The sequence below is a fragment of the Eschrichtius robustus genome, chromosome 8 (assembly GCF_028021215.1).
Source record: "Eschrichtius robustus isolate mEscRob2 chromosome 8, mEscRob2.pri, whole genome shotgun sequence".
NCBI classification, from domain to species: domain Eukaryota; kingdom Metazoa; phylum Chordata; class Mammalia; order Artiodactyla; family Eschrichtiidae; genus Eschrichtius; species Eschrichtius robustus.
The window spans coordinates 77,320,006-77,345,520 of NC_090831.1; the positions used below are offsets into that span (position 1 = coordinate 77,320,006).

Genomic DNA, 25,515 nt, shown 5'->3' on the forward strand with positions numbered 1-25,515 from the left:
TGTGCCCACAAGGCTTGCAGATGCTGGACCAGGGGCAAGTCACAGGAACTGTGCTGATCAACCGTGAGGCCTCTTAGAGACACAGCAGGAAGCCTTCTTTCCTAGTTACATCCCTTCTCTCACCCTGTGAGTCTTCAAACTGGGAAAATTAGATGCTATAAAAGCAATGAATACCTTTTTAAGTTCTTCCTTGCCCAAAGAATACTACCAGATGAACTTTTTGCAAACTATAATAATTGGCAGTAGATTTATTAATGAGTACAATAAATATTGAGTACCTTATTATATGCCAACTACTGTGCTAGGTGTGGTAGAGAATTCCAGGCTGAAAAGGATAGGGTATCAGTCCTCAAAGCTTGCAGACCAGGAGAGGAGATACACAATAACTTTCTTAAGAGACAAATTATTCTAAATTCTGTAGTAGAAGAATGAACTACACTGTATGGATAAAGAAAAGATTAATTGTAACAAGTGGCTCAGAGAAGACCTCTTGGAAGACATGGGATCTGAGCTGACTCCATGAGATGCTCTGGGGAGAGGTGCAATCCAGGCAAAAGGGGGTTTCGCTCAAAAGTGCAGGGAACAGGACTCCCACGTGGCTGAACATCTGGGCCTTGGCAAGCATGCCATTAAGACCAGGTGACTGGGTGAGCGACAGACTGGGAAAACTCTGGGCTCTAGACCACAGAGCATGGGAGTGCAGGAGTGCTTTGTCCCATAGATTATCATGGTTAGTTAAATCTTAAACCACCATGGCTGTGTTTTTTGAGCTCTTCCTAAGTAGAAAGACTATCAGTCCAATATATATTATTGTGTATTAAGGTATCATCATCCCTCTCTTTCACTTGGTTTGTTTCTTTTGAACCATTTAATCTACCTAAATTAAGACCTCAAAATTCAAGATCATCCAGGCTATGACCCCCTCACTGGGAAAAAAAAAAAAAGAGGGTTTCCAGGCACAGGGGAAAGATGTCACCTCTGAACTAAGACACTATGGCACAGGGGGAAATGCCTAGGTGCCTAAATCAGGTGGTGTTTTCTCAGCTCTTCAGAACGGCCCCTCTGGCTCCTTAGGAAAGGGGTCCTCCTCAGCCTCTCCAAGCCTCAATCTGCCTGGGATGCACATATCCCAAGGGGTTTGGGAAAAACCTTTTAAAAACCCCGCTGGCCAGAGATCAGCAGCAACATCTGAGGCAATAGCGGCAGTGGCAGCACCGGAATTTCTGGTCTTTCCAGCTGCCCGGGATTCCCAGCTTGAACTCTTCCTGGAAACGCTTGCTTTCTTCACCGCTTCTCTTGCGCAATCTAGTGGGCCCTCCCTCCGCTCTCCGGCTTCTTATACCGACGAGAGCGGCGAACCGCAGCCCCGAGCCTGAACGCCACACAGCGTCCCCTCTCGGCCCGGCACTCCGCGCGCCCCGCAGCGGCCACGCTGGACCACATCTGCCTGGGAAACACCTCTCCCGCAGGTGGGTCACGCTGCTGCTGGCCTTCGCCTTGTACCTTTCGCCGCAGGGCTCCCCTCCCTTATCAGCTTCCGCCCACCTCGAACCCCTGCTTCCAGGACCCCGCTCCGCAAACCTGCTCACCCTGGGAAGAAGGTGCAAGGCCACCCAACGGTGTGGCCAGATGACTTAAGCAATTCAACAAGCGGCTTGCTTCCTAGACTTTCACCCCCGGGGTGCAGACGAGACCGAAGGAGAAGACTTGGAGGTTTGGGTTTCTCTCTGTATCTTACTTCTGGATAAAGGCAATCTAGATCTGAGTCCGCTTCTTGACCAAGAGCTGAAAATGTGTCCTGAGATCTGCAACCGCTTCCATCCTTGATCTTGATTCCAATGCCCTTCTGCAGTTTAGTGATTAATTGCTTTTCCAGAGAAATATTGTTTGGAATGTAATTGTTTAGAGAAAATAAAGCCTTTGGTTCCCTGTTTGTCCGGAGGCAGCTGGAAGGTAGTTTTTCCCTCTGGATAGTAATTTAGAAACTTTCTTTAAAAGATGACTGGTGTAAGGGAAAGTGAATTGGATGGAGACTAGGGCAGGGGTGGATTGGGGAATTCTATTCCTAGTTCTAATTAGAAGTTCAGTACCTCAGCCTCAGTTTCCACACATGTAAAATAAAAGGCTCTTGGACCAGAGCAGCCACAAAATCCAACTCTAACAAGGTGGAAACACATGACTAAAGATGTCTGCAGGTTTGAAATACACTGAAAATTTCATCAATGCTATAAGTGTAACCAAGTAATTACTTTCTTCATAATAATGCAGGTTTCACTTTTATAGGGAAACTACCCAGCTGTGAAGAGACAGTCTTTCCCCACCTAGTATCTAGACTTGTACCACATTTATCATTCAGAGAATATGCTCAGCTTTCCAAACCAATTCTTCAGCCTTGCTGTATGAGAATGTCCTATTCCCTATAAATGGCAGTCATATAAATGTCACTCATATGAAAGAACATTTTTTTCTGATACAGTAGGTGTAATTTTATAAAATGGCACATTTATTTGAAGCAGTAACTTTTTTGCAAGGCCCTGAGTTTTTCAGAATGCTTTGATTTAGCACGGTATGAAATTCTACCTGACTGTATTCTACCTGCATGGCAAACACTGCCAACCCAGAAAGCAGGATGAAGCACTCCCTATTTATCAGGCTTCAAGGTTGTATAGGAAAATGGAACATGTGTATGGAGAAATTGGGTCATAGCACTCTGTCCATTTGGCAACATTTATGGTGCTGCCGAAGTTCACACAGCAACTTAAGGTTCAGAAACCAGCATGTTCGAGGCCTGACCCCTAACTTGAGAATGATTTTCGGATTCCTGCCTTGCTTAAGCTTGCTAACTGTTGTTAGAAGTAACCAAATACGTTTTTATAAGCCTGTTCGTACACTGAAGACCTTAAGCCTTGAGCCTTGTTCTGAACAGTTTTAAGAAAAATAGATTCATTTGTCATAGAACTCCAAAATGGAAGAAATCCTGAACAGTCACTCTACATTTCCTCATCTCCTGAAGGACCACCTCACATCCCTCTACCACTATTCATGACATTATTAAAAGGGTGTAGATTCTCTTTTTAAAGTTTCCTGAGTAGTTGATTCTGAAGTCACCCTTAGAAACACATCCAGTGTTTCATGATCCTCACCATCCAGTTATCTTTATAAGTCATTTGCATCTTTTGTCAACTGCTATTTAAAAATTATTTCCTTTTAAAATCTTCACAAAGTTAATAATCTGCTAGCAAAAAAAAAAAAAAAAAAAAAAAAAGATATAATCACCTTTCAAACTTGAAGACTTGCCAGGGCAACTTTTAGGTTTCTTCTGGATTGTCCTCTGAAGAGGAAGTCAATTGTTCAGTGTCTGCAACTACATCTACCTATAATTCCTACTCTAAGAATCTAGGACAGGCTGTGGATAGTGAAGTTTTCTGTGTGGGATTTTTTTTGAAGTTGTAGTTAGGCCAGAAGTAATAGAATAAAGTTTACAAGGCCTCTGAAGTCACCTGTTTGACTCTGTGCTTTGTACGTCCTTCTGTGCTCTGCACATCCAAAGAGAATGGGTCACTAGTTAACTACGAAGACAGTTAACTATGAACAGTTCCACATGATGTATTCAACCTACCATGAATTTTGAATGACTTTTAGGTCATTTCCAAAATGATTTGAATTAACACTTGTTCTTTTGTTGAGAAGAAATCAGATCTGGAAGGAATAAAGCTAAGTAAATAACTAAAGGATAATTAGTGCTGAAAACAATGTATGGTAAGAAAACATACTTGGCCAACATACGTAAGCAATTTGTTCTTCCAAAATCATTACGGAAAAAGGAACAAAGAATGCTTGCACTGTATGAAGATCATCTTTCAGAAATACATCACTGCAAAAAATATGCAATGTTCTACTCAAAGAAGCATTTCCACCCTAATTACCTAGGCAGGACATGACATCCTAATCTGAATGCTTCTCCACATTGTTCTAGAAGAGTGTAGTCTGCCATGTGTAAAAAAGCCTTATCATACTGAACTTTGATGGTTGCATACTTCTGAAAAGTTATTTTGAGGAAAGTATGTTTCTTTGAAATGTAGATTACATGATCAGTCTTCATGTCAGGATGAAGTTAAGTTCACTTTTCATCTTATAAGGAAGGTAAATGTGTGCAAAGGATAATTTTGAAAAGTCAGGAACTATAATTCTGAAAAAAAAGAAAGCTAAGAGGTAACTTAATATAATTATACAGCACTCCTCTTAGAGAGGGGTTATTAGAACACATCTCTTTTACCTTAGCTCCAAATATTGAAGGAAAAAAAATGGCATGAAGCACAAGGCCAAGTGTTCCAACCAGGGTTTCACTGGTGATGGCACAAGCCCTGAGAAAGCATGGGAATAGGAGGGCGTGGCTAATGGTCCACATTGATTATACATCTTTCATCTATACTTCTCATTTTACAGGGTGTGGAAACAGTTTTGAGCCCAAATTAAACAGTGGCTGAAGCAATTATGCACAGACTTTGGTAAACTTTCTTGTCCTAGTTCCCAGGCAGAATAGCTCCCCTCCTCTGTATATGCAACATCTTCACACATTGTATTGCAGCAGTTTGATTATGTGTCTACATCTTCCCCAACTTGGGAGCCCCTGGAGGACAAGGTCAGTCTAAAGTTTATCACTTTATCCCTCTTGTGTAGCACAGTGCCTGGCTCAGAGAGGCTGTTCAATAAATCTGTCAAAAACATGCAATCCTACCAAGACATTGTTGATAACACTAATTTTTATTTTTGAAAGATGCTTATCATTATGGGCGTAGGAGGTTATGAGCATGGATGCCCCCTGAGCTGTACTAGTTAATAGGGTCAAAGTGTCCTGCCGTTTGGGAAGAAGCATGAGATTGCTGTATGCTGTACAGTACATATAAAGTAAGTAGTGGAAATTATTATAACTATTTTTAAAAGGATAAAGAAATTGCAGCAACCTTGGTATTTCTTCTCATTTTAGTAACCCCATTATGTTGCTATCCTGGGTAAGGTTCATAATAAATTTGTAACTATAATACTTTGGAGTTTAATTCATTTTAAAGAGTGACATAATGAGATTAAGGCATTTAACTGAGGTCGTGAAAGTTGGAATATTGAACTTTTAAAGGTTTTAATTAGTTTAACTTAAGTAAAACACTTGAGCCCTTCTTTAATACCTGAAGGCATGGCATAAGAAATGAAGCCTATTGAACAGTTCAAAAGAACTAAGTTACAGCAAATTATTCTTATTATAGAAATGATCATGCTTCTCGTTATTTCTTCTCCAGTACCCAAGTACTAAAATGATTTCTTCATCCTATTCAATTGCCCTGACTTAAGTGGTATGAGATACGGAAGGGGGCTGAGGAGAAAGCAATTAGCAAGTTGGTAAATGGTTCATTGCAGTTAATAATGGTTATCTTCGACTGAGATCCTAAACTGTGCTTTTTTTTTTTTAATGTATGTCTGGAAAATTAGAAGATATGTGTTTGGGTTTGATGGTACACAAAGAGGTCCCTGAGGGAACCAAGAGTCTAGCGGTGTCAGACTTACAGCCAAATTCGTGTTAACTCCATGTGTGTGGTGGAGAGCGTCTGGAACATTTGTTGTGGGAGGGAAGCCACATGGATTCTGTTATCATTAAGAACCTAGGAGCCTTCCTAGAAGGAAGGCCTCTAAGGAAAGAGATTTTAAGGCTTAAAGTACAAAGTCAGGATTGGGAAAGTATATCATCCTGTCAGTCCAATTATTTCTCCATTTCCATGGTCACAGGCAGAGTCTTGGGGAGAAGGGGATGAGAGACAGAGAAAGAGTCAGTGGTATGCTGGTAAATGGCTCTCTAAGGCAAAAAAATATGTCCTGAATTACAGCATTTGCTGATTTCCATGGTGTGAAAACTCCCACCATGGCTGATTTCAAACTTTCAGCTGGCAAGCCAGCTCTGGTCATACCACACAACTAAAAAGAGCTGAAATTAAATACCTAGGACTTAAAAAGAAGGAGCTGCTTTCACTAAAATATATTTATCAACCAGCACTGCTCTCAGGCTTGTATATCAGAGTATAACACAGGAAGGGGAAAGGCGTTTCAAGGGTACTTTCTCTCCTGGGGTAAGAAATGAAGTAGGTCAAAGGCCAGATCATGGTCGCAGCTCAAGCTCATGGGGTCTTGGCGAACATTAGACGTACTCTGGCCATTGGGAGTCCTTGCCTCCAGAGCCAAATTAGAAACAGAAGAAAACGGTACCCAAAAGAAGATAAAGGAGACTCTATACAGGACATGTAAACCACCCCTAGGAGATTTCTAAAAATGCTAAGGAGATGCTTTGACGCAGATTGGAGTTACCCCATCAGCAGGGTTGGGGGCCAGGCAATGGGATCAGATCCACAGCAAAACTGCTCTATCTCCAAACTGAGTTGGCAGTTATCAATACTGAGATAATTCCCAGTGGCCTCAAGGTGACGATAAATAACTATTCACAGGAAATTTATTTAAACAAAGTTGATTCTGAAATGATCAAATCACTTCCTAAATATCTCTGACTACAGCAGTCCGAGAAAAGCAAAACCCACTAATGGATACTAAATATTAAGTGGGTTTTTGTGATCACCAAATTACCCAATAAGCAAATGCTCAGGACTTCCCTGGTGGCACAGTGGTTAAGAATCCGCCTGCCAATGCAAGGGGACATGGGTTCGAGCCCTGGTCTGGGAAGATCCCACATGCCACAGAGCAACTAAGCCCGTGCGCCACAACTACTGAGCCTGCGCTCTAGAGCCTGCGAGCCACAACTACTGAGCCCACACACCTAGAGCCCGTGCTCCGCAACAAAGCGAAGCCACCCTAATGAGAAGTCCACGCACCGCAAGGAAGAGTAGCCTCCACTCACCGCAGCTAGAGAAAGCCTGCGGGCAGCAACAAAGACCCAACGCGGCCAGAAATAAATAAATAAAATAAATTTTTTTAAAATTTAAAAAATAAAAAACTACTTAAAAAAAAAAATAAGCAAATGCTCAGGTATTGTGTACGAGTCAAATGCCACCCCAGTCAGTGAGATAGAGTTGTTTTTCTGATGGTGGCAATCCAGGTCCTGATTCTCATGCTGAATCTTTGATGAACGACAGATTTATAAGCTGTTCAGGATTTAGAATGCAAACAGAGGTCAAGGTAAATTAACTCAGCCATGACTGAATCCCTGACCTTGATGTCATGAGCCCCAGCTTTAATCAAATGAACTAACTAGCCTAGACAGGGAATAATAAACCTACATGATAAAATTCTTAGCCAGGGAATCATAAAACAATCTTCATTTATCTTGACAGATGCAGCTGAGATGTAAATGTGAAAACACGTATTAAAAAGATTTTTAGTTGGACCAGAATTTCACCAAAGAACCAATATTTAAAATAAATAAATTTTCTCCTAAAGTACAATTAAAACAGATAATATAGCTCTGCATTACCTTGCTCTCCTGGTATTCATTGGGTGGCAATGAAATGTTACTGACAGAATCATTTTAGCTGCAGCATGTCATGGCTAGTTTTACTTATTAGCAATTCATGTGGATATATATCCCCATAGAATATTAATGTAAAGGTTCTATTTAGTTATGCTCTTGTGATTTAATCAGACTGTACAAGTTAAGATTAGTTTCCTTTTGGGTCATTCTATTGGCTAGCATAAAAACTAAGCATCAGTAAATTAGAGTGCTATGAGATACATAACATTTTCTCCCAAAACAATTTAAATAATTAATCAATTTTTCAGCAACTAACCTGCAGTGGTTTCTTTATTTAGATTAAGAGTTTTAAATGACAGATTTATGTCAGTCTATAGCTATTACTGACAGAGCTACTTCTAACTACAAGGCTAAAATAAGAAATGTACTATTATATTTTCAAATAACATATATAGACTGAAGATGGAACTGTCAAAAAAATTAGAAAACTCCATTAATTATGGGCTCATTACATTTTTTGTAAACTACAATCAGTAGTCTTTTTAAACAAAGAGCTTCTGATTTTGCTACAGTAATATATACCTGTTAGTAAAAGAATATGTGCTTAAATGTGAGCATGCTTGCTTTCCCTAAAGAGCCTTGATCTCACTAAATACAGAAATAGCTCAGTGAATAAACTGGATGGGTTCATGTATTATTGTAAGGTTTTTAAAAAAAATTTTTTTTTTTTTACTATTTTTTGCTTTCCAATTGTCCCTGGGATATATTAAAACAAATGCTCTGAATCAGAGGAAGGCTGGCCTACTTGCAGAACTCCCTCCTGCCCCTATGCCTGGTGATTAAAAGAAACATTTGATTGATGGGCTTCAGCTCATTACAAATGTGTTGTCAAGTCATCTAGGGCTTTCAGGTTGAAATTCAGAAGGGATAATAAAACAGAAGGAAGGAATTTTAAAAATCCCTGTTTACAGGCATCAAATTAAAATGAAAAATCCTGTCATGTCGTATAGAGTTTAAAAGTGTCATTTGTGTTCTGACTTCCTGGAGGTGCCAGGCCAGATCACTGGACTTGTGTGCTACAACCCTGACAGAGGGCAGGGGGGTGTCCGGAGAGGGTACTGTAGGAGGAGTTCAAAACCTTGTGTGAACAATCGCTTCAGAATTCAAAGCTGAATTCTCAAAGGGAGAAAGGGGCGGAATGTCTTTAATACTGGTTTCATCCGAATGTAAACGGGAAGTTGTCTGGCACCGTACGAGAGATGCTGTGAAGTGACTGTAGCAGATTCACGGCTGGATTTGATCAAACTATGACTTGTGGCTCATGGAAGACAACTCATCAAAGTTTCCTTAAGGGAGTTGTAGAGCAAAGCCTACCAAGTCTTGTGTCTGGCATCCCTTGACCCTCTCCCATAGGGGGCCTACACACTCTTTTTTTGCCTTCAGTTTTCATAAAAGTAGGAATTCTAGGCTATCAGACCCAGCCAGTGGTTACTTAGAGGAAGAAATTGTAAAGCAGGTGAAATGTTTCTGCATCCCCCTACAAGCTCATCCACAGCCTGTTCTTCCTCTGCCTTTTCCCTCCTCACCATCTCTTTCCAAAAAAGATACCCTTATCTTTTCCCATTTCCAGTGGTTCTCAGCTCTGGATGCTCTTTAGAACTGATCTGTTTGGTCTGTTTTTTTTAAAAATACAGATGTCTGGGCCCTACCTCAGAACAATTGATTCAGAATCTCAGGAGGTGGTACCTGAGCATTTAATAGCATTGACTTGTTAAGTATAAGCACTTAAAACATGCAAATTTTGTAACGCTGTTGCAACATTTCCAAACAGGACATTCAGATAGCAAACTAGCAAATGAAGAAGTCCATACCATGGACTCAACACTAAAAAGGAACGAACTATTTACACAAACTATTTACATATGCGCCAACTCGCCAACTTGGATGGATCTCAAGGGCATTATGCTAAGTGAAAAAAAGCCAATATGAAAAGGTTGCATTTTGTGTGATTTCATTATATAACATTCTCAAAATGATAAAATTACAGAGTAGAGAACAGATTAATGACTTCCAGGGGTTGGGGCTGGAGACAGAGAGGGGGATAAGTATGACTATAAAGGGGTAGTGATGGAATAGTTCTGCATCCTGATTGCAGTAGTGGGTACCTGAACCCACACAAGGGATAAAATGACAGAGAATTATACACACCCAATGTCCTGATATCAGTTTCCCAGTTTTGATATTGTACTCTAGCTATATAAAATGTAAACGCTGGAGGAAATGATAAAGGATGCACAAGGACCTCTTGTACTAGCTTTAAACTTACTGTGAATCTATAATTATTTTAAATAAAAAGGTTTCTTTGCTTGTTAAATACAAGCGTTTAAAATGTGAAATGTTTGTATTCCATTAGGACATTTCCATGTTTTTCATATGCTAGAATCCTCTAAAGCTGGAACTGGTCTGGGCCTCGCTGACCTCTGACCTCTGGGAGATGAGAGACGTAAAAGCACAAGCCAGACTGGCCCTAACATCCTCATGGGATACCTAGTTGGGAACATCCAGCGGAATGCTGCCTTAGGTTCCCAGAACCCGGGGTGGGATCTGCAGACAGCGGGACCTGATGGGCGAGACTCTACATGACCCACACCAGTACCGCTTCATCACACACGCACATGCGCGCGCGCACATACACACACACACACACACACACAAACACACGCTTATGCTTCTTCGTGGCTGCTACCATGGCCCTCACAGTTGTCTCTGCCACCTTTGCATCTGCATCATTGGTTGCCAATCTCTAATCTATACAAACACTCTTGCGGGGTCGCTTTACCTGTCTTGGCCTCCCTCTCTGGGAGATGCTTCCACAGGAGGCAAAACCTGGAGATTTTCCAAACCAGGGGATAGTCTTGTTTTGCTTCCTGTTACATAACTGAGGTTTGGAAAGCGCTGAAGGAAGGAGAGGAGACCACTATGCCATAACCATCTTACCCCAACTTTCCCTTAATAACTCCGCTTCCTGTTTACCACCTTTCTTATTTTCTTTATTCCTTCCATCCTACATCTATGAATAAAAGGGGACTAGGAAAGTTTTTTTACAAGTCTTTGAACAAGAAACCTTACTACCTCCATAAATCCATGTTTATACATGGGAGTTATTTTGAGTTACAAATAGTCTGAAATGATTGTAACTTCCTTCTTTACCTAGTACTTACTGTAAAATACACCCTTAATGAGATCTCCCTTGTGGTTTAGAGTGTGCATACATCTCGTTTTCATGAACATCTATTATTAGGATATTTTTTCCAAGAGTGCTGAATCAAATTCTTCCAAAGAACTAGCTAACTTTTTTATTTTTTACATGTTATTTCATCATCCCAGTTGTAACCTGACGTCTGATCATTTTTCTTCTACCATAAAAAGATAATAATAATCAAAATAGTGTATTATCCTGGGTTGATTTGCAAGCAGAGCCTGTGACAAAGGCTTGTGTGCAGATAGTTTATTATGGAAGTGATTCCAGGGAGCAGGAGTGAGGGGCAAGGGGCTTAAACCAGGGAACATGGGACAGACAGGACAAGAGCCCATTAAATTGGCCACTGTTACAGAGGAGTGGTACTCTATTCCTCTGGGACTTTCATAGGAGCCTTATGAAATGTGTCAGAACTGTGTTGCAGAAGATGAAAGGGGAAGCACTTATTCATGGAGTCCTGTTGTCTATGATGGGGCCATGGGCTGTACATGTCTGAGTGCCAAACAGGCACAGGTATCAGAGAAGCCCAGGGCAAGGATCAAGAGATAAAAGATCTAGAGCCCCAAAGTGAGCCTCTGTTAGGCAGTGGGAACCGAGCAGAGCTCAGTTATTGCCCAAGGACTGGAAATAGAACCAGGTGGGTTTGAAGGGGAACTCAAGATGTGTGTGACACAATTATCAACCTTAGAACTTCTATAACCTGATACGGAGTAACTAACTGCCCAATGGAATCACTGTATTTCTTTCTATTAACTCCACCGGTGATACTTTAATACCTCCTTACTGTTTTTGTATCTTCAGTTTGTCTCTGAAGATTTAAGAGGGAAAATAAATTTTAATGCTTGGGATAACAGCCCAAGTGTGTTATATTGGATTGCCAAGCTGCATTTTAAGGGGGAAATATTAAAATAAAATGTGAAAGAACTACAAATGAGAGAAATTCACACTTGAGCTGTTTTTACATCTATGTTTTCATAAATTCATAGGCTCTGGAGCCGCTTTATATAAGGTTTTATTTATGAGAAATAAGTGGGGGAAGCAGAAGCTTCTCAAGAATGACTGAATACTATTTCAGGTAAATTTTATATATTCCAATAATCACAGTTATAGAAGCATAATTAACCCTTAATTTATAGAATTTATATAAAGACTACATTAATTAGATCATTAATAGACTGATTAATTATAGCATATTAAATACTCTCCTAATAATAGCCAGCTTATTGAGTACTTACTAAGTCTCAGGAATTGTTCTAAGATACATTAATTCATCTGATCCTTACAATGCCTCTAGAGTAGGTACTACAGATCTCTCATTTTAAAGTTGATGAAACTGAGACACAAAGAGTTTAACTTACCCAAGGTCACACGGCCAGTAAGTGGAGCAAAAAATACTAGTGTAGTGTAGTTAATATCTTCATTTTTTTCAAAAAAAGTCTATGACAGGTTAGAATAGATGAATGTAGGGGCCACGCGGTCAAAATAAAGTCTGGACTCTCTGCAATGATTAAGGTAATCCAAATGATAATATGTCAGTAAAGACATCATCCATTTCATTGCAGGACACAGGCAACTTTGCCAAATCTATATCTTGCTTGCAAATGTTCATCCCAATATAGGAGATAGAAAAATAATGTATTAGGATAAAGAATGGAGAAAAAGTGAGGGAATAGCCAGGCACACTGGTATTCTTTCGATACACTCACAAACCAGTTCTAAGAAGTAGAAAAATTAAGGCATCATTCAGCAGTTTAGGGTTTCAGTTATAACAATTAGTTGTTAACTGATTAGCAATATAATAGAATTTGCTACACTAGTTTGCATTTGTAGATGCTGCTAAGAGTTTTTCAAATGGACAGCTGTGTTTCCATATGATAGGCCCTGATCATATCCAGGTGCTTTCCCATATAAGGTCATTTCCTGCTCTGATAAAGTTCAGGATATCAGTCACTAGCTAGTTTATAAAATGATTCACTTGTTGTGCTTAATTAAATTATTCAAAGAGTTTCTGTGGAAGTACAGAGAAGTCTTGTATTTCTTGTCCCTTTTCTCCATGACTTCTAACTACTTACAAATGTCTGAATGGTCTGCTTTTGATATAGATACACACCTTCGGATAAGCTCAGGTAAGAATTCCTTTTCTCTAATTTGAAAAGATACATGCACCCCAATGTTCATAGAAGCACTATTTACAACAGCCGAGATATGGAAACAACCTAAATGTCCATCGACAGATCAATGGATAAAGAAGATGTGGTATATATATCTATACAATGGAACATTACTCAATCATAAAAGAGAATGAAATAATGCCATTCGCAGCAACATGGATGGACAAAGAAAATATCATACTAAGGGAAGTAAGTCAGACAGAGAAGGACACACATCATATGATATCACTTATATGTGGAATCTAACAAAAAATGATACAAATAAACTTATTTACAAAACAGAAATAGACTCACAGACATAGAAAACAAACTTATGGTTACCAAAGGGGAGGGGATAGCGGGGGCGGGGGAGACAAATTAGGAGTTTGGAACTAACATATACACACCACTATATATAAAAAAGGTAAACAATAAGGACCAACTGTATAGCACAGGGACCCATATTCAATATCTTGTAATAACCTATAATGGAAAAGAATCTGAAAAAGAAAATATATATACATATATATATATATGTATAATTGAATCACTTTGCTTACCCCCAAACTAACGCAACATTGGAAATTAACTACACTTCAAGAAAAACAAACAAACAAAAAACAGGTGTTTTCCATGGGCTAAAATGGAAAGGGCAAATTTCTGAAATCCTATTGAAAAGGTGGAATCTTCAATATGCTCTACAATCTGCATGAAATTCACCATGCTGGAATGGAAGAGTGATTAGGTCTGGTTTGAAATTCCTCATCAAATTCATGAAGTTTTACTTTAAACCCATTTGGGTGGAAGAAGTAATGTCCTTACAACGCCTTCCCCCACTTCTCTGCTTCACCTTACTCCTCCCTAACTCCCAGCACTCAGTCTGTACTCACTCAGCTTCCTCCTCATCATGCACCTCACGCTGTGCGTGGCACACAGAGGAAACCGCTGCTTCCAGCGCCGACATTCCACCCTTCTAATATGATCCCACAAATATTTATCAAGAAGTGCCTGGTCCATCACAGGCAGTGCTCTTCTTTAGCACTGAGGATGCATCACTGAACACAAGAGACTACACACACATACACACACACCCAAAAAAAAAAAAAAGGTTAAAAGTTTAAACTAAATCCTAAATATTGGGAAGAGAAAAATTTTTGAGAAAAATCCAGTACCGAAAGAAGAAATAATATTCTTTGAAAGTGGAGAGAGTATCCTAGATTATTTTATTAGATCATGAAAACTTCAAGATCTTTAAATTTCAAAACCTTAAAAAGCAACACAATCACATGGTTTATAACAGTATCTCAGTTTAGTTTTACCCTGCACTTCTTTTACTTTGGGTAAGATTAAGAAATCTTTTACTATATTGAAAAGTCATATTTCCCTAGGATGAATTAGCATCTCATTTTCTTTTGCCCTATTGTCTAATGGGCAAATTTTTTATTGGTTTGTATGAGTTACAAATATTTTTCCAGTTTGATTATCTTGTGACTTCACTTATCATGATTTTGTGCTTTGCAGGTGTTATTTATTTTTATGTAATCACATTTGTCCCTTTATTCTTTAATGGTTTCAAGGATTTGTGATATAGGAAAAGGGCCTTTCCCCTCTAAGGTTATAAAAGAATTCTCCATGGCCTCTTCTAGTTCTATTATAGTTCCATTTTTTAAAAAACTATATTTAAATCTTTAATATATTTTAAATTTACCTTGGGGAGGAGTGTGAGGTATAGGTTAAACTTTTTCTTCCAACTGGCTATTTAGATAGATACTTTGGCTATTTAAATAGATACTTTGTATGTTAAGGAAATATCTATTTGTTCCTTTTTAAATATGAATCAAGAATAAATGTCAATTTTTTTTTAGGTTTTTTTAAATTGAAGCATAGTTAATTTACAATGTTGTGTAAATTTCTGGAGACATATAGGTTCTTGATCTTTTAGCACACATAAATATGGCCACATTTTTCTCCTTAATCTTCTAATATGGTGAGTTCTAGTAAGATTTTCTAATATTGAATTTACAGAACTAATCTTTACATTCCTAGAATAATCCCATTTGATCAATGTGCACTGTCTCTTAACAGGCTGCCAGATTCTGTTGGTTAATTTGGGATTTTTGTATCACTAAACATAAATGAATTGGTCTGTAATTTCCTTATTACTGCATTCTTTGTCAGATTTTGCTCTTGAGAAATTTAGGAACTGTTAAGTGTTCAATAAATGCAGTATCATTGTGATACATGTCCATAGTTTAAGACAGCAACCAGTAAGCGTCTTGGGTTTTTACTGCATTTCTTTATCCAAAAGAAGATTTTGTTAAATAAGCCATACAAGACATATATACACTAATTTGTATAAAATAGATAACTAATAAGAACCTGCTATATAAAAAAAATTAAAATAAAATTCAAAAAAATAAAGACATATGAGAATATATGAAACAGTTTTTACTCCTTCCAAATTTTGTAGGGAATATGCTTGAGATAACTCAGTAAAAGATTCAAACAACATCAGTCAATCACTGCTTCCTGGATATAATTCTCATTAATTTTTCCCAGAACATTCATATTTTGTTGGGTGTTTGCATTATTATCTTTCAGTTATGGAGAAAACTACAGATGTACTTCCTCTCGCTAGGAATTCTTCAGAGAAGCAAGAGACTGTATGTATTTTTGGAACTGGAGATTTTGGACAATCACTGGGACTTGAAATGCTCCAATGTGGTTATTCTATTGTTTTTGGAAGTCGAAACCCCCGGATGTCCAGTCTGCTGCCCAACAGTGCAGAGGTCCTGAGCTACTCAGAAGCGGCCCAGAAATCTGACATTATAATCATAGCAATCCACAGGGAACATTACGATTTTCTCACAGAATTAACTGAGGTTCTCAATGGGAAAATACTGGTCGACGTCAGCAACAACCTCAAAATCAAGCAGTATCCGGAATCGAACGCAGAGTACCTTGCTCATTTGGTGCCGGGAGCCCACGTGGTAAAAGCATTTAACACCATCTCAGCCTGGGCTCTCCAGTCAAGGGCACTGGATGCAAGTCGGCAGGTAAGATTAAATGATAAATTTACACTCCATCTTTAAAAAGTGAATGTTTTAATATGTGCTTACCTCAAAGATTCCAAAACATAATTCCAAAAGAAAACATTTCATTCTGCTAATATGTGCCATGAATAACTTTCTTGGGCTTGACCAAGTAGGGTAACCAATTGTAGTGATTTATTTAGCACTGTCTACACCCTCAGCTTTTAGCTTGATGGAACCCAATGGTGTCAGTCTCTGGAGCCCTCTTGTCAGTACTAGAAAATAACACTGCTAAATTGTTGGTGGGTATCCCTTCCACTCCCATTACCTTGTATGAAATGGGTTCCATCTGTTCATTGAGATTAAAAGGAATCCATAAGTGATACGGCACCCATGAATACAGAAGAGAGACCAAACTGTTTGCATTGTGGAGAACCAAGTCTTATCATATCAGTGTGATATGCTTACAGCCACGCTCAACTTAAAACCCTGGTACTTAACTATCCAACACACATGTGCAAGTCTAAACCATCGTCTTGTTAAATATGTCCTTTCTACAGCCTTGTTTGAAAAGCAGTTAACTACCATATGGCATTGTCTTGCACAGTGCTTATACAGACTTTCAAAATAATTACTAAAGAAAGAATAAATACAAAATGAATTATTTTAACCCAGGTGTTTGTCTGCGGAAATGACAGCAAAGCCAAGCAAAGAGTGATGGATATTGTTCGTAGTCTTGGACTTACTCCATTGGATAAAGGATCTCTCATGGCAGCCAAAGAAATTGAAAACTACCCACTGCAACTATTTCCAATGTGGAAGTTCCCCTTCTATTTGTCTGCTGTTCTGTGTGTATTCTTCTTTTTCTACTGTGTAATAAGAGAAGTAATCTACCCTTATGTTTATGAAAAAAAAGATAGGACATTCCGCCTGGCTATTTCTATTCCAAATCGTGTCTTTCCAATAGCAGCACTTACACTGCTGGCCTTGGTTTACCTCCCTGGTGTTATTGCGGCCATCCTGCAGCTGTACCGAGGTACAAAATACCGCCGATTCCCAGACTGGCTTGACCACTGGATGCTTTGCAGAAAGCAGCTTGGCTTGATAGCACTGGGATTTGCCTTCCTTCATGTCCTCTACACACTTGTGATCCCTATTCGTTATTATGTACGATGGACATGGACCAACAGAACCATTGCCCAGGTAAATCTCTACTCATCTGTATTCTTCTATTCTTTAAATCAAAGAGCAATCCTGCTACATCATATTCCACTTCACAGTTATAGAAAATCACTCTTCTAAGCATCTTTATTTTTTAAAGTAGCTGTAATTAGACACCTCATGTTTGTTTTGGGGGGTTTGTTGTTTTGTTTTGTTTTGTTTTTTACTGAATCTGGTTGAAATCTCATACAACTATTGAGAATGAAAGGTAGATTCCCAGGTCCACTTGGGTCCATATCTGTATTCCCAGGACTCACTGAGATACTGACAAACTAACAGATTTGGAGGCTCAGGAAAACCTAATGAACCTACTTGAGTTACTTCAATAATTGGAAGCCAAGGTGTTTTCAAGTTTCTATTTTTATGCATGCTACTTCCTTTTGGAAGTCAAAACCAACCATCTTATAAGTGAGGGGGCTGTCCAAACATGTGTCATAGGAATGTAAACAAATTCACAAAAGGGTGCTTATAACTCCATTAATGTTTGACTTGTGGGATGCTGTCCTCAATAACTAGAAAACTAAACAATTCTGAGCAAATGTCAAATACTATATTCCGCATAGTCAAAATATTCAGAGAGAATCAGCTCAGGGAGTCTTAAAGCAGTCCCAGAGGAAGTTCTATACATCAGTTCTAGTTTGGAAATAATTGATTTTGATCAATCTTACTGCAGTCTCAAAGTGCTGGGTCTGTGGATTTCTCTACATTATTTCCCTAACAAATACATGGGATGTCCTTGGGTAAGAGTCATGTTACAGGGGCCAGATTTCTCTCAAGATGTGATGCAACAGACTTGATGCTATATTACAACATAAAAAACATGAAAGAACTCAAACGTCATGTGTGTGAATAATCAGCATATAAAGCAGGAAAACAGAACCCTGATGTAATCATTTGAGAACATCAATTTTTGCTTGGGGAACAAGAAGCCATATGGTAAAGAAGGTTTAAGTAAATGTTTATTTTGTTTTAGGATTTATAGGGTCAATTAAAACTCTCTATACAACTCCTGGAGTCAACTATATTATTAATAAAGTCCCAATAGAACCACTTTTTCTATCAAAAAATATAATATCTAAGTGTATTTTTCTAAGTGTAATTATTTTCAGTGATTGTTAAGAAATGTTATACAATTTTCCTTGAGCAAAGAAACCACGCAGAGGTATTTTTTCATCCCCTTAAAAGTTTGGGCAGTTTGTAAAAAATGGAAGTTTTAAAAATTGCTTATAACTTTTCTTAGGCAATAGCCAAGAAAGAAAGTCCATTTAGTACCTCTACTGCCTGGCTCAGCGATTCATATGTTGCTATGGGAATGCTTGGATTTTTCCTGTTTGTACTCCTGGGAATCACTTCCTTGCCATCAGTTAGCAACATGGTCAACTGGAGAGAGTTCCGATTTGTCCAGGTAAAGGACTTCACGATTTAATCTACTTTACAGTGCAAAATGATTCTGGCTTTACAAATATTCTCATTTTTCTCTCATACCCTGCATAAATTTTCATTTTAGTCCATCACTTCCCTAGCGATCTCATAAAAATAGCAACTGAAACAAGTTCAAATTAGAAAATGCTAAACTCTGGTACCAAAAGGCAGATTCCATAATGGTTTAATTTCCTAGCAGGGCATCCCTTGCCAAGATTCTTGACCACTCCCAGAGCCACAGCTAAGAGTATAGCGTGAAAAGCACCAACTACTATTAAATTCTGTGTGTGGAGATGTACTAGGTGCAAGGTGGAGAGATACCCAAACACAAAATTTCTTCTTCTGAAAACCAACTTTAGAATATGGACTTATTGATATGAAAAGGCATATAATGAAATGATCTTTAAAACCTTCAAAGCAAGATACGCTAGACTGTCATCACACCAGATTCAACGGTGGTCTGTAAGAGGGAAAATCGGTTTTTCCACACATCGACCACCAGATACCTCATTAAAAGCAGCTGGTAACTAATCTTACAGACCAGTGGTCTTCAAAGTGTGGTACCTGGACCAGCAGTGGCAGCGTCACCTGGGGTCATGTTAGATACAAATCCCCCGGCCCCACCCAGACCTGAATGAATAAGAAGCTCTGGAGGTATGGCCCAGCAGTTTGTTTTCACACGCCCTCTGGGTGATTCTGATGCATGTTCCTTGTGAACCAGTATAACAGAATAGACTGTTAGTAACTGAAATCAGATTTGAACTTTATAGAACAATTTGAATTTCAGAAGTCTTGCAGTTTCTCCCAGGGACCAAATGCAGTCAACATTTTCTCATGTTTACACCTTTATTCAAGACATTAAGATGGAAATAAACATTGAGCTTTGTATTTAGGCCAAAACAAACAACCAACCAAAAGTAAAGTTTGCTAATTGCTCTTTATTGTGACAGAATGTAGCTAGCATCTGCTCTTAGTCAGCAACATATACTAATGTGGTGCTTCTTGAGGACATACTGTATCTTACTCATCTCTGGCCTCCAGAAAAGGTGATTCCGGCAAGTTTTACCACTGAAGAAGAAGGTACATTATTTATTCTAACGCAAAAGAATTTACTCCTGGGAATCTTTCCTAACCTAATCTTTCCCAGTTAGGTTAAGATGAAACCACCATGTCATTTGCAAGCACAGTCTTTTTTATTTATTTATTTATTTATTTATTTATTTACTTGGCTGCGTTTTTTTTCTTTTTTTTGGTCTTCATTGCTGTGTGCAGGCTTTCTCTAGTTGCGGCGAGCGGGGGCTACTCTTTGTTGCGGTGTGTGGGCTTCTCATTGTGGTGGTTTCTCTTGTTGCGGAGCACGGGCTCTAGGCACGTGGGCTTCAGTAGTTGTGGCACATGGGCTCAGGAGTTGTGGCGCATGGGCTTAGTTGCTCCACGGCATGCGGGGTCTTCCCCGACTAGGGCTAGAACCCATGTCCCCTGCATTGGCAGGCAGATTCTTAACCACTGTGCCACCAGGGAAGCCCAGCACAGTCTTTTTTAAAATGATATACTGATCATCCTGAAGGAGAGTTAATGTTTTTTCAGTACTTAGCAGTGTTCTAAATATTACAGGTTTCAAAAACTTGCGGCTTTGACAAATACCCTTCATTGGCTTACAGTGTAAACAGTGTTAATGTATATGTTTTTGTTTCTTGCTTATAGTCCAAACTGGGTTATTTGACCCTGATCTTGTGCACAGCCCACACCTTGGTGTACGGCGGAAAGAGATTCCTCAGTCCTTCAATCCTCGTCTGGTATCTTCCTTCAGCCTACGTGATAGCACTGATCATCCCTTGCACGGTGCTGGTGATCAAGTTCATTCTCATCCTGCCATGTATAGACAAGACCCTTACACGGATCCGCAAGGGCTGGGAAAGGAACCCGAAATTCTCAGAATCAGCATTGAATGGAAAAACAGATATTTAAAGCAAAGTTCAGTTCACCCGGACTTCTTAACTATGGTGTTGTATGTTTAGAGAATAATAATGGGTGCAGTGAAGAAAGCGTTTTTCTCCCACCACGGGCTGAAGTTTGTGAACAGAGAAAGAAATCATGCCTGACTTTGAGAAATGGACACCGTTTGATCTCAGGCCGGTGTTGAATCGGTGTTGGCCCCTGCCTCTCCTTTTGCTGGAGGTGGGGGTGGTGCTGAGATCGCGATTAGCTTTGTGGTTTCACACTAGGAAGCTTCTTTGTTGTGGGCAGCATGCATGACCTAATGTCTTGCAAAATCTAGGGGAAGTCCATGCACTTTCCTTCTCTGGAACAAGGGCAGAGAGGAGTGAAAGAGAAAACAGTAAGATGGTGGCCACTGATCAAGGCTTTATTAGATATGTCTGAAGAAGAGGGCTGAGGAAGTAAAAGGAATGAGATTTTTGGTTTGGTTTTTGGCAGTGCAGGTTATCATAAATATTGCCATGGTGAATTCTGTAGTTGCGTGTGCTCTTTGATTTTGTTACCAATATGGATGTGTAGTGTGGGGAATTATTTTATAAAACAATAAAAATATCACAATTGATTGGAAGTAATCAAGGGTTGGATATATAAAAATCTATATCATAAGATAATAGATCCTTCCTCTACAAAGGAATAGGTATAGGAAAGATTGAGTTAAAAATGAGGGATACCCACTTGGATTTTCTCAATGTACAATAAGCAAAGAAGAGCTGATAAAATTCCTTGTGCAAAAAGTTCAAATAAACCAAAATTTAAATAAATTTTGTAAAGTTGCACTTTGCAGGTATTGGCACTGTTCAGGTTTGGTATTGTTTAGGTTTTGTGGTATGCTTTGTAAATAATATATTCCAAATTTTGTTCAACATTAATCATCTATGAAATCCATTTCTAGTATAAAAAAGTAGCTTCTGTAGTTTGTCATCGTTTGTTGTCAATTTAAGCAGTGCAATTAAATGAATAATGAAAGTGTAAGTTGGACCGATGACCGATACATAGATGAGAGAGAATTATAGTGTCTTAGGGGAGAGAGGTGTGAGCAGTAGTTGTAATAGGAGACTTGGTTCTTTCTCAGATCCTTGCTGGAAGGCAGGATGGTTCTCTCTGCTTTTGTGTGCTGATGAGGCTATTTCCAAGACGCCTTCAGCAGGATTAGCCTTCCTGGCTCACACATGGAGCTGAGAGGAGCCTTACATGTGACCTTCCCACACTGAAATAACCAAAAGGCTTCGGGTTTGACATTTTTCTGCCTGCTCCACAAAGGCCATTTCTTTTACTTTCTAATTTTATTATCATATATTCTATATGACCTTATATAAAATGATTAAAATATATTAAAACATCACCCACAATCCAGGATATTTTTCTATAAAACATTTTGAAAATAGTTCTACCTATACTGTATATTCAATTTTGTACCCTTCCGTTTTCACTTAATATATCGTGGCTTTGTCTGCTTACTTACACGGTATATGTATTGAATCAGTGGCTGCATAATATTACATCAAATACGCATTTATTTAACCACTGCCCTAATTCAACATTTAGGTTATATCCATTTTTTACTAAAACAACATTTCAGAGGATATCTTGGCACGTACAATTTTTCCATATTTTAAATTACTTCCTCAGAATACTTGCAAAGAATTGGGATTAAAAAGTAAAGAACTTTTGGGGGCTTCCCTGGTGGCGCAGTGGTTGAGAATCTGCCTGCCAATGCAGGGGACACAGGTTCGAGCCCTGGTCTGGGAGGATCCCACGTGCCGCGGAGCAACTAAGCCCGTGTGCCACAACTACTGAGCTTGCGCGTCTGGAGCCTGTGCTCCGCAACGAGAGGCCCGCGCACCGCAATGAAGAGTGGCCCCCGCTTGCCACAACTAGAGAAAGCCCTCGCACAGAAACGAAAACCCAACACAGCCAAAAAATAAATAAAGTGAAATTCTTTAAAAAAAAAAAGTAAAGAACTTTTAATAGCATTGGATACATATTGCCAAATTATTTCTAAAGTCAATACCATTGGCACTGAATGAGGGTGCTGGTTTCATTATACCCTACCAGATTTTGTTTTTTATTTCTATTTGTGTTAATGAGAAGATACACAGAATATATACTCCATTACTTTATTCTTGATCCACCCAAGCAAGGAAACAAAAAAGCTTGCGACTTTGAGCAGAGCTGTGGTGTGTGGTGCTGACCCGAGAGCATCAGTGAGAAAGGCAGGGAAATTGTCACTACTCATCCCTCTGTTTTATGCAAAACGGCCAAGTATTCCAGAGTTGGCAGCTGCTTTTTGGCTAGAGAATTGGTTGATTAAAGATTAAGTACTATCCAGGCTGATCTAAAAAAACCTTTGGGATTAACCATGCTCCTTTTTGGGTAAAAGAGTAAAGTTTTTACTGGCTACATGGTTCATTACTAAAAATAGAAAATGCCACTCTTAGGTTAAAAAAAAAAAGCTTACCTAGAGTAAAAAGGATTCTACTTTTATAACCTAGTGAAAATGCTCTACCTGGGTACTTCACAAAAGCCACCCAGGAAGCCAGACGTTACAGAGCGCCCCGGGTGTTTTGGCGTCACAGTGCATTGTTGGGCATGATCCTCAGCCTCATCCACAAGGGCTCCAAACCCCACCAGCTGACCAGAGAAGCCAATTCCCTCCTTTCGCCCCTCCCAATATCCCTCCCTTCCCAAACCATCAAACCAATGTGCCCATCCTAACACAGCTGACTCCCCCAGTTTACTTAAGGTGGAAAGAATGAGTTTGAAACAGATAGAAATAGGTGTGTTGGGTGAACTATATTCCTTTTAACTGTTCCAAACTATTCTTCTACATTAAAAAGTGAGACTAAACTTTCTTACTGCTGGTATGTTTCCTGTATTCTAGAAAAATTTTTATGGTATCATATACCTTTTATTTTTTGTATGTTTTCCCCATGTTAAGGGATGACTTCTTCTGTAAAATCTTTCTAGTTTTGTAATCATTCTGGTTTTGACTCATCAGCATTCCAAAGAAAGTGATTGAAAGGTTTTGAATCACAGTAGCTCCAGCATCTGGAACTAAAAATAGTTCCTTTCAGAGATAAGGAAAAGGAGAGGCAGTACAGGGGTTGAAAAGCACATTAGCGGATTTGCAGCTTCATGTGACACATGCTTGCACCCAGTGGGGTGATGCATTTCAACACCCTGCATGTTTCAGTTTTACCCTCAGAGAAGGGAAAGCAACAGCTGGCCAAACAGGGGTAGGGGTAGACTATCCCACACTGGACTTTTGTGGAAGAAAAAAAAGGCTTTCCTTCCTCCCTCCAGATGGATGCCATCCAGACAGGGCAAATGCCTTAATGGGTAGACTGATTTCAAGTTGGATTTCAACCTGTGAGACCCGACATGAAATGTCCTGGACAACTGAACAGCTGCAGCCCTGATGGGTGTTATCATTCTTTTGAAAACAAAATAAAAACAGATAAATAAAGAGAGGGCCGACAACCTGCAGTAAGCTAGAAGCAGAGAGAACGAAGTCCCTATTCGAAAGCTACTTCAGTTAGAAATTGCGTTCAAGAGCTCTTCGTGCATTTATTGTTCAGGGATCACAGAAGAGCCATGATAACGATGAGTGTAAATATAATGAATTTGACCACTAGGAGCTCAAAAGGTTCTGGACCTCCTCCCCAAATCAAGGTGGAATGGCAGTCAAGGTGCTGCACACAGAGCTCTCAATTTCCATTCTCCATCAACACCACCATCATCCACACCACCGCCCGTTTAATACACACATACCAAAAATCTCCTTATACGATCCTCCTTCACTTTTCTACAGTGAGTTAAGATTACAATGTAGAAAAACCCTCTAGTCTTCCAAAGATTCATTCAGTAGAATTCAGGAGGAGAGAATAAGTCCCTCTTCTCTTCATTACCCTTCTGAAGCTCAAGGCAAAGCCCTGACCTCTCGTAAGAGGAAGCAAGAAGATCCAGCTGAGGAAGGAGGAGGATCAAGGGTGCAGGGGAAAGCAGTGAGGGCAGGGGAAAGCAGTGAGGGCTGGGGAAAGCAGTGAGGGCTGGGGAAGGCAGTGAGGGCTGGGGAAAGCAGTGAGGGCTGGGGAAAGCATTGAGGGCAGGGGAAAGCAGTGAGGGCTGGGGAAGGCAGTGAGGGCTGGGGAAGGCAGTGAGGGCTGGGGAAGGCAGTGAGGGCTGGGGAAAGCAGTGAGGGCTGGGGAAAGCAGTGAGGGCTGGGGAAAGCAGTGAGGGCTGGGGAAGGCAGTGAGGGCTGGGGAAGGCAGTGAGGGCTGGGGAAGGCAGTGAGGGCTGGGGAAAGCAGTGAGGGCTGGGGAAAGCAGTGAGGGCTGGGGAAAGCAGTGAGGGCTGGGGAAAGGCGAGCGTGGACGAGTAGGATCGTGCACCCAGGCCCTAGCCCAGCCGATTTCCTCCTTTCATCCCTCCCAATATCTCTCCCTCCCCAAACCATCAAACCAATTTGACCATCCAAACACAGCTGACTCCTTCTGTTTACATAAGGTTCTGTTTCCTGCTAGGAGGGAATCTTGGAAGGCTTTTAATGATGTTGATTGTATAATACTATGAGCAAACAATAAACACTTGACATGCATTATCTTATTTACTCCTCATAACAATTCTCTAAAATACTCTCATTATCCCCACTTTTCAGAGGAAACTGAGCCTTAAAAACATCGAGAGGCAGACATGGGATTTGAACTGAGGCCATTTGAGTCCAGGGTCATTGCCTTTCAACACCACAATACAACGGAGGACCCTCACGCTGCCCTCCAAAACGTCCCTTTGGATCCATATATTAGGCTGAGTGGACTGAACCACTGGCAACGTTTTTTTGAAACTTTTTAAAGGAAGCTTTAAATATTCCTGATTGCCCCATTTTTAGCACTCCACATTTGCCTACTGTTGATCTTAGGATGCCCTTTAAGGTTGCAGCGACATGTGATCCCTCGGTTTCAGCATTGA

The 25,515-nt window shown here is 39.8% G+C and overlaps 1 protein-coding gene across 1 annotated transcript; it reads left to right on the top strand.

Annotated features, from left to right (window-relative positions):
- Nucleotides 1–1,380: 1,380 nt before the first annotated feature.
- STEAP4 (STEAP4 metalloreductase) lies at nucleotides 1,381–21,252 on the top strand. The gene is made up of 5 exons (XM_068549996.1): nucleotides 1,381–1,469; nucleotides 15,476–15,930; nucleotides 16,582–17,109; nucleotides 18,368–18,532; nucleotides 20,254–21,252. The coding sequence occupies exons 2-5, from the start codon at nucleotides 15,478–15,480 to the stop codon at nucleotides 20,515–20,517; spliced, it is 1,410 nt and encodes a 469-aa protein (XP_068406097.1). The 5' UTR covers nucleotides 1,381–1,469; nucleotides 15,476–15,477; the 3' UTR covers nucleotides 20,518–21,252.
- Nucleotides 21,253–25,515: the final 4,263 nt, after the last annotated feature.